At 42.8% G+C, this 10,318-nt stretch overlaps 1 protein-coding gene across 1 annotated transcript in view; it reads right to left on the bottom strand.

The window, feature by feature from the left end:
• The window catches only part of CIZ1 (CDKN1A interacting zinc finger protein 1), a gene marked incomplete at its 5' end in the record, with an annotated part of 17,030 nt that extends 6,927 nt beyond the window's left edge, over positions 1-10,103 (bottom strand). The window contains 8 exons of the mRNA XM_010292013.1: positions 156-286; positions 638-820; positions 1,879-1,958; positions 2,329-2,408; positions 5,241-5,301; positions 6,207-6,342; positions 7,363-7,529; positions 9,988-10,103. Coding sequence (XP_010290315.1) covers positions 156-286; positions 638-820; positions 1,879-1,958; positions 2,329-2,408; positions 5,241-5,301; positions 6,207-6,342; positions 7,363-7,529; positions 9,988-10,103 — 954 coding nt within the window. The remainder of the gene's footprint in view (positions 1-155; positions 287-637; positions 821-1,878; positions 1,959-2,328; positions 2,409-5,240; positions 5,302-6,206; positions 6,343-7,362; positions 7,530-9,987) is intronic.
• Positions 10,104-10,318: the final 215 nt, after the last annotated feature.

The raw sequence follows: 10,318 nt of genomic DNA, 5'->3' as shown, positions 1-10,318 counted from the left end.
AGGAAGAAAGTTGCCTGAAAGAGATTAAGGCCCCTGAAACCAGAGGAACTTTGTAGCTTACGTAGAACACGGGGGCATTCTGGTGCAATGAGGAATTTTAGAACCCACATAGGTCCACATTCAGATTGAGTTTTCCAGCACAGACCAACACTTACCCATCTTTCTCTGCCAGCACCTTCTGCTCCTTCACCATGGGCAGCAGTGAAACAAAACAAACATTGCTCATGTGCTGAATCTCCCCAAGTCGCTGCTGGTGCTGAATTCCAGCCATGTGGGATTGGAAATTCTGTGAGAGAGGTTAGGAGAAAAATCCATTTAAATGTACTCAAAATACAAAATATAATAGGTATGAGCTATGCTTTCCATTCTCTTGACTGCTGTTCAACAATGAAATCGTATAAAAGCTTAAGAGCATGGCTGCCTGTGGATCCACCCACATTCGCTCTCTAGCAGGTTGCTTGCAGCTCCTCAGGAGAGGTTTATTTTATCTGCATGCTTGTCATCATTTTTTACGTTCCTTTTTCCTGAAGCATGAGCCCTTGCTAACAAGTCTCCTGCTACACCTCCCCATGGCAGCCGGCCATCTAATTCACTTCTCCTAATCATCCATACCCCAGTCAGACCTGTGGATTTTTACCTGCTGGCTGCAACAGTTGGTCTTGCAGATATAACAGTAGAATTTAAGGACTGATTCAGGGTTGGGATCAGCTGTGCCCACCTCACAGGTCCAGTGCCCTGGTTTCAGAGCTGTTGTACTGATAGCTCTGCTCTCACTGCTCTGCTGGATAGTCACTTTCAGTGAACCTCCAGAGCTCAACACCTGCCAAAAGAAGGAGTCAAGATTAAGTCCAATCTCTCAGCAGAAGACACTAAAAATTACACCTGCTTTTTGTATGTGACCTAATCTCTCTACCCCTTAAGGAAATGCACTTAAGCTTGAATCCACAGGAGGCTTATGGGAAAGACTCTCATATACACTCCTTCTCCCAACACTGCTGAATCAGCAATCCCTGTGTCATAGCACCAGGCCTATTAGCACAGATGGTTGTTCCTACAGCCTCTGTAGACACTGTATGGTCCAGTCTCTGGAGATTGGAGCAACAAACAATGCATTGGTACAGGACATGATCAGCTCATGTTTCTCCACTGCAGAACTAAAGGCAACTCAGCACCACACCTGATGGAGTAAGGAAATCAAACAAGGGCAGGATGATAGATCTGATCACATCAACAAATGTCTCCAATTATAGAACACTATCAAGTCTGATTCACACCGTGGGTTACATCTTTCTCTGCTTACAGATTTACACAGCACAAGGTCCTGGTTTAACATCTAGCATGTAGGCAACATATTTCATGCAAAAGGCTCTCAGGTTGCTGGCTTCACCTGTGTCTCATTTTTCCAAGCTGCCTTTCAAAAGCACAGACTCCCACTATCTGCTCATGCCTGCTGTGATGACAAGTGCCACAGCAGCTGAATCTTTACTACCATCACCTGAATTTTTTTACATCTGCTCTTCAGCAGCATAAAAGATGCATTTAGCTACAGCCCTCAATACATGTATTTTTCAGTGGCTCTTTCAATTCAACTTTCCATCTTTCCAGATGAATACTGAAATCTCAATGAACCCCAGCATCCACAAACAGCCAGCAGTAGGTAAGGTACAGGCTAGCAGAACTACAAAAGCAGCAAGTCAGAGCAGACTGCGCACTAATTGCAGACATATTATGCCTCATTGCCAGGGACAACAGCTTACAGCAGGAGACAGAGCTCCAGACGTGGGTGCCATGTGGTTCCCAGTGGCAACGGACTTCTCTGGGATGGAGGAGGGTGTTGTATGTTCTGCACCACCCCTGCATGGAGTGGTGTCTACTCACCTCAGGAACCTTTGGTTCCTCAGAGAATTTCCTCTCTTTGGAGAAATCTTCAGCTGCGTATTCCTTTGTATTGTCTGTATCTAGGAAGGAAGAGTCCTTTTAGCTGCCTTAAATCAAAATAGCAATGACAGAAGAAACAAAGCAGCAGGTGAACGAAGTCGGGGAGCTTTCCTTACAGTGCTCTTGGCCATGAGCCCAGTTCACAAACCTTTCTTCAAAGAAATCCTTATTAAAGAGGGAAACTTCCCATCATTTGCATTTGGTAAGCAACAGGTTTTAGGGGACTGTGTTTGGATTTGGTTCCTAGATTTTCTCCTCCCTTCTCCATCCTGTATGATTGGAAGAAGGACATTTCTGACGAGACCCATGGGATCTACAGATGCTCATCTACGGGTGAAATTCCAGCAAGGAGTGCCCTAAAAGTGCAAATCACAGTGCCCAGCAACTCACCATCAGCTCGGATATGGGCGGTTGTCTCTCCTGCTTCCTTACTGTCTCTGGCATCCTCTGATGCAGATTCCTCAGTCACGCTTCAAGGATATCAAGAAAATAATCTTATTTGCCATGTTAGAGACGAAAAGATTTGGAAGACACACCAAGGCACAGGCTGGGGTCTAAGCTACTACACTCTCCACTAAACCCCCAAATCAATAAGCTACTGGATGTGGTATTTCAGGCAAGGATTCAGCAGAAATAAATAAAAACAATGAAGAGTGGTCATTCTAGAATGGATTCAGAAACAGCAGCCAAATAATCTGGACAAGAAAGTTGCATCTGATTTTTTGGATTATTGCCCTCTCCTCCAAAAGGCCTACAGGGAAATAAGTTCTCACAGGAAATATTCTTAATACGAGCTCAGAGAGCTCACTCATGTCTTGACTGGTGACCTGCAGGGAAACTGCAATACACAGACAGTACTCCAGACTGCTCTGTGTGTGAGTGAACAAACACAGACCTGTCAGAGCTGAACGGGCTCTCAGTGGTGTCTTACAGGGATTTCATCATAACTGCCTGCTCTATTCATATCAGTCGTGTTTCGTTCCAGAGTCCCTACAGTTCTGCTTGGGGGGGGGGAGCTGGACAAGACACAAATCAAAAGGACTTTTGCTTTGTTTTATTTGGTACTGCTCATCTGCTAAGGAGAAAAAAGATCCCAAGGGGACGGCTGAGAATGAACAGTTGACTTCCAGAGGGCACAAAATGTACTTTACAATGTCTTTCTCCATCCCCCATTTTTCCATCAGAGCTAAGACTTTTCACCATAGCTTGGAATGTCTTCTCTCTCAGGCCAGCTCAATATCCCACCCTGGCATCCTGCTAACAGGGAGCAGCACATTCTGCACAAGCAAGAACACAGACAGTGCAGGTACAGTGATCCAGTGCTCCAGACACACACACCATGAAATTTATCAGGTTCATAAGTGATAATGTAACTGGGTTACATGGCTATAAATATGCAGCAGGGTTTGGGCAGTGCAAACACGAAGAAAACAAGAGTGGCTGGCATTAACATTATTTGTCAAGTACTGCCAGCAGGCTCAACACTCTACCACACACAGATGGTGACAGCACTCCAGGGCAAGGATTTGCAGTCTAAACTGCAAATCTAAGGAGCAATCTAAGGGAGCAAAAGCCATCACGAGCATGATCTAAGGAGGAAATTATATTATATGGATACTTGTCAGGCCATGCTAGAAGAGGGTGTTCAAGGAGGATTTGAAGATGATGAGTGCTTTCTGCACTGGAATGAGGATGTTGTTCCAGGCATACAGATGGTACATAGGAGAAAAGGCAGAAGTGGGAAAAACCTGAAATGAAGAAGGAGGCTGGTATTCCTGGCCAAAGGGAAATGGAACAATGAAGCATGAAACAAAAGTCTGTGACATGGATGGGGGGAATGTCCTTCTCATCTGTGAAGGGCAATATGAGAACAGTAAACTATTTTTTTCAGAGATCCATCATCTGTTCATTGGAAGTAAACAGAAACACTAAAAAAAATCCCACAACTAAGGAATGATCTATTCTAAGTAAATACCAGCCATAATATATGCATCAAATCTGCCAGTCCCTAACTTCTGCTTAGGAAAGGATTTTCCTAATAGCAGGCTTGCTGCAGTGAGATCTGTCATTCCTCAGACTTGATTCTTTTTTTCAGTGTATATAACAGGACTTTGATTAATACCCTACTAAATATTAATGTAATTAAAATTAAATTAGCTTTGGCAAACAGATTAACAAAGCATACACTCAAATGCATTTGACTTAGCTTTAATTGAATTTATGCACTTGCTTGCTAATCAAAGTCCATAATTCACGACGGTCCCTGCTCACATAATATTTATCACTCTCTAATGTTTTACATGATCAAGGTAATATCTGCACATCAAGTAATCCTGGAATAGTCTCCCTAAAGCTAGCCATTAATCTTTAACCTACAGATGGGAAACAGAGAGGTGAAGAAACTTGTCTGAAACCATGCGGTGAATTGTTAACAGGGAAGATAAGAGGACCCAGGAGTCCTGACTCATAGTCATTAACATATGTTGGAGAATTCTCAAATCGGTGCCTCCAGAAATCTGCATTCACTCCCTCCTTTTCTCCCCCCGCACCAGCTAACCGTGACAGTTCTGGGAGAGGAACAGCACCGTGCATTTGGCACCAGGAGCTCCGTGACGTGCCTTCCCACTAGATGGCAACACAGCCTTCTCTGTTCCTTCCTGCACCCAGGGAGTGCCAAGATGGGCCTGCCGTGGCCAGCCTGCCTGCATGCTGCGCAGCCCCAGCAGGTAATAGGATTGCCTTTGTCTATTTTTACCCAACAGACAGGGGTACTGGCAGGACAATCTTTGCAGAAGGGATAGAGAACTCAACATTCATGGATACAGGCTTGGATACTAGGGAGTATTGATTCCCTTCCCTTTCTCATTTCTCAAAATAAACTACCCTCTCCTGCACCTACTGTAACCTAACCTATTCCAAGGCTTTTCTTCTCTGATGATATGTGGGTGCCTGTTTCCCTTTTTGACATTTAGGGAAGATAATTAGAGATATATAGGCATAGAAAGGAACCTCTCTGCTTCTTAGACAGGAGAACACATGAGCAAACTCCACTTTGTTGCACATTTACATGAGCTGCATCTCTTATTTTTCATTCCCACAGCTGTATCACCCATAGCAGAGACCCTACAACACCGTGGATCTCAGCAAGCATCATGAGATTTTCTGAATTGTTCACAAGCATCTGAAATACCTCCTACATGCTAGACATCAGGCCAGTACAGTATAGCCCTAGTTATTAGAACATGCAATTAGACAGTAATTCTAAACCCCGTAACTATTTTAATACCCCGTTCAGTAAGTACCTCTTCAGTCTTTTTGCTGCAGGCTCCGTGTTCAACACAGATTCTGTTGGAGTTCTTGGCTCTGCAGGAACACAGCAGGAGATCTCCTTAGCAAAGCAGACCACACCACCACGCATGTTCCCTAACTGAATGGCCAATGCCAATAAAACTCTGTTAGAGCAAATAATACCATACACTTGCTTATTCTGAATTTAAGAATTGTAGTGACAAGGTTAGATAATGACCCAAGAGATTTGAGTTCTACTGCAGATGTCACTGTATGAGGTGTTGTCCAGAAAGAAATATGTTTATGTCAACTAAGTGGGTCTTAGTCCTATACCTAGGTGACAAGTGCCCAGACCACAGGAACATTAACACAAGCCAAGGTGGCATATCTACCTGACAGCAACCACTTAATCAGGCAATTCTCCCCACTGCATATACACTGGTCACAACCTCATCACATGCCTGCAGTTTTCGATTAGGCACTCTTCAGTCAGAATAACATTTCCAAATCTGTATTGTATCCGACACTGTAAGAGATTTGGTGCCAGCAGCTTCTGTTCTGATAACTGAAATACAAGTCCTCTTTCAACTCATCTTTTCCTTTGCATGGTGATTGTAACTGGTTCTGCTTCATGTGTTTGAGTCCATGAGATGCTGAGTTCAGCATGGGTAAGGCAATGTGGAAGTTTCAAACCAGTTTTCTCTGCCCGCCCCCCCCCCTTCTTAAACGGGGCTCACTGTCAAAATTACTTCTGAGAGGCTTCCATGCAAGAGATACAGAGCTAGCCTATAAAAACCAAAAATATCCAGGAAAAAAGGATATATGAAGCACATAGCAGAGGGCTGTCAGTTTAAGTATTTACAATTAGAGAGAAATGTAGCTGATTAAGGCTAAAGCCATCTCCAGTCTTTGATACAGGAATAGCAAAGAGAAGTTTATAATGTCTAGAAACATTTGTTTCACTACAGGTTCCCCCTTACCTGTGGATGGCATGGAGTTGTTCTGCTCTGACCCTGCTTGCACTCCCTCTGCGATTTCCGTTTTCTCATCACCTTGTGTCTGAGATGAAGAACCAGGATCTAGTTCCCTCTTCCTGTCAGGTACCCTCTGGAAGTCCTGCAATGGGCAGAGAGTCACTGCCAGCTCTTGGTCTGTCCTCAAATCCAACACACTGCCCAAAGCACCAGATTTTTACTGTGGGGCAGGAACAGGAATTCCAGCACACGGTAATGGAAAAGAATAGATGACTTACAACCGACTGTCTTGCTTCAGGCAAGTTTACATGGTTAAACAGAGCAAAGCACTTTAATTCCACAGGCAGCCCATGACATTTCTCCAGTGCTTTAAGCAGCAGCTGTAAGGCCCCGCTGCTTGCAGAGCGTAGGATCACTTTAGAGGGACTCTGGCAAGAGGTGCATGGGCAGTGAAAAAGAATAGTCCCAAAAACCCCGCTTCTTCACAACTCTGGAGAAAGGACAGCCCAAGCAGAAGTCTACCTTATCTACCACATCTTTTTGACAGAATGGGACCAAATATACAAAAATTAATCTAAGAGGAGGGAAGTACCAGTCTATTAATCCAAGAACCATTTCCAGGATACTAAGGAGGTCTTAATGGACAGTGAAAAAGGTTTAAAAAATAATAGAATTTACAAAATCCACAAGAACAAATATTGATCTTAGAAAAAGGGAAAACAGCCCAAAGAAGCAGAGTGACATATCCATGGTAAGAGCAAGTTGTTTGGGAACAACAAACTGCTTTGGAAGGCTAATGGGGCAGAACTCTGGCCTCTGTGAAGAGCAAAGCATTCAGCCAGGATTTATTCTGTTGTAATTACTTTGAAGCTGGTACTTCTAAAGGCTCCTTTTAGATCTTAAACAGTTCTGCTATGAGGAATTCTCTCTCTCTTGGGCAAGAAGTTACAAGAAACCTTTGCATCATAAATGTAAATATGGATCACAAGAACCTTAGGGATGGACTTATTTCTGCATTCCTGTGTCAGCAGCATGGTGTAAAATGTAGTTTTTATTGTAAGGCTATTTATCCTTTCTCTTTTGTTCTCCACCTACAACAGTCAACTGTTGCAAGTGCAAACTGAGCCCAAAGCTCCCAAATGGTTGGAAACTACAAGCCCACCTTGCGAAAGGTCCGGTTCTGCCGCTGGAAGGGAAGGCTGGGGAAGCCCAGCCGAGTCGGCTTTAAGGAGACCCCAACAGGTGGTGGACCCAGGAGGGAATGTCTTGTAGCCTGAGGGAAAAACTGCTGCAGTGCTGGTGCCGTCATGTTAAATCCACGTAAGTTTCCTATAAATGCAAACACACAGCATATCAGCACCCTGCAGCGTGCAAAGGAGAGAGAAAATCTTCCGCCTGTAAAAGCAGCAGGGAGAGAGGGGAAGAGCTCCTCCACGCAAGACCCTGTACTTTACTGGGCACTCTGAGTGCTTTATGCTTTACCCTCTTCAGCACCCACAGAACAGAATTTGATGTGATAAAAACTCTTACCATGTATCAGGCTATTTAATTATAATTGTCACTGCAGGCTAAGATCATTAGAGCAATTATTTGATCTGAGCACACTAGCGCTTGTGTTTGCAACAAACAAGGTCTCATTTTACAGAAATTCTCTGTAAAAAGGAAAATTCATCCCACATTTGTGCAGCTGGCAGCTCACACCATAGTATGGATGCTGTTTAACACAGTCCAGTAACAGCGTTTCATTTAAAACAACGCTGGACTTTTCAAAAAAGAGATTCCACAGTCCTCTCTGCCACCTGGTTATCATGCAAGCTCAACATGTCAACCTAAATTCCGACACTTGAGACCCTGCCATTTCCAATTATAATGCTCTGCTTTCGGAACAGTTCTTTTCAGCATCCACAGACTATTAACTAAATCTCAACAATTTCCTGCGAAGGCAGTCCTTGCTATTCCCATTTCAGAGGTGAGAGAAATGCACAGATACCTCAGCTATGCCCACAGAAGCTGTCCATCGTACTGGGAACCTGGACTTACACTGCAATTTTTTTATCTCTTACTTTAATTAGTGCATACTCTGGCTTTATAGCAGCTGTCAAAACAGGCCAGAGAAGTTTGGAGACAGGCACCCAAAATCTATTAAACCAAGTTACAATGTTTAAAGCCTGCACACATTAGGAAGTACTCCCCTATGACTGTCTTCAAAAGTAATCTAATCCCTTATTACTTACCGTAAATAATGTCTTGCTGTATTAAAAAAATAAATCTATAAGGCAAGATATCATCTCCTGCTCTCGGTTTAGTACCTTTAAAGACCACACATCCATTTCAACTTGAGGTATTTTCCTATTCCCATTGCTGAAGCCACATACAGTCAATTAATTATTTATGCTAATGTTTCCCAGGTACAGAAATACCACAGCACCAGATATTCTTACATGTAACTCAACCCTGAATGAGAAAAAAAATTCAAACCCCTAAGAAGGGCCACTCTGAACATTGCAACCTTATTACACATTACCTGTGGCTAGCTGGTGTAGATTATTGCAAGAGAAGTCACAAATCAACTCAGCATGTAGAGGTGAGAAGAAGAGGAACAATGCTAAGTCAAAGTGCATGCAGAGTGTTCATTAACATGCCTTATCCTGCTCTCATATCTAATTTGCCTCAGGTCCTTAGCATACTATTTAAATACAACTCCTCAATAACAGATTTTGCTTTAGGGAAAAGGTCAGCCCTGCTAACATCAAACATATCTGAAAGGAGTATGGCTGACTACAGCAGAGTCAGACCTTTTTCCTGACACAAATATATACACCAACCTTCAGAACGTGGCTTGTCCTTTTTCCCTGACAGTTTCCCTTCAACCTGAGAAAGATCTGTAGGGAGCCACTGGAGTCACTAAAGAGCCCTCTCGTCAAATAGGCAAGAGAGAACAAAAGGAGAGTTAACAACATGCAGAATAAATCTATTGTCTTCACATCTGGACATGATTCACAGGCAAGGTAAAAACTGCAGCCATTAATCTAAACTAGGCACTTTATCCCAGGTACTGATTTTCTGTGTTGAAAAGAGTTGTCAGGTTAAGATATGAGCAAAAATAAAAACATAGCTTTGTTCCTAACATCTTTATGTTAGCAATGCTATTATTAAGGCAGCTTCATAAATTTGTTTTAAAAACATCACATCTGGAAAAAAAATCCACTTGTGGAAACATTGATGGAAGAACAGTGATATTATCCATCACACAAATGACAGTCATTCCAGGGAATCGGAATTTCACAAGACAATTGAAACCCAAACCATTTCCCACCACAATATACTTTATGTGTTTGTACTGCACTAAGTTTGGACAAAGACAAGCATCTACTGCAAACAAGGTTAGAGTATGTGGAACAGACAAGAAATACTTTTTTGTAACTTTTCAACTAAGAGAAACAAACAAATAATAAAAATCTAAATATTTTATCTAAATATATTGATGGAAAAATACTCACTCCACCAAGTCTAAGAGGGAAGGCACATATTTAGTGTCTAACCCTGATAGCTTCTGGCGCTATTCCCAGCTGTCCACAGCTGGGCACACGGGATTTTCAACAACTGAAGAACCTCTGTGATATGGACTATGGACAAATTTGAAGAAGAAAAAAAGAAAAGACAACAAACAGAACTGCCAAATACAAGGACTGCAATGGTTCAGCAAGAAATAGCCCTACTATGGTTTCAGTCCATGAAGGATGATTAAATAACTCCAATAAGTAAGCGTCTCCCATAACAACAGTACCTTGCATCTGCTGCATGAGTAAGGCCCGCTGAAGCATAGGATTGGCATTGAGCAGCGATGGTTGATTTGTTGCCCGTAAGCTCAGCATCTGTTGCTGTTGCGGTGGTGGCAAACCCCTGGAAAAGAAGGAATTAATCATAAGAACCCAGTAAAAACCGTACCCTTCAATTCCAGGCACCTAACAAGTATAAAACGGAGGAGCAAAGAACAGCTGAAATGCTGATATACATGCATGAGAAGACACCATACACCAGCACTGTATCCTCTTTCTTCCATTCTCCTGGAATTTCCAAAGCTGACAGATTGTCTATCAAGGAATTTGAGGTCAGAG

The sequence above is a fragment of the Phaethon lepturus genome, unplaced genomic scaffold (genome assembly GCF_000687285.1).
Source record: "Phaethon lepturus isolate BGI_N335 unplaced genomic scaffold, ASM68728v1 scaffold49677, whole genome shotgun sequence".
NCBI classification, from domain to species: domain Eukaryota; kingdom Metazoa; phylum Chordata; class Aves; order Phaethontiformes; family Phaethontidae; genus Phaethon; species Phaethon lepturus.
Note: the sequence above shows the minus strand (reverse complement) of the source record. Positions and strands in the feature narration are given on the sequence as shown.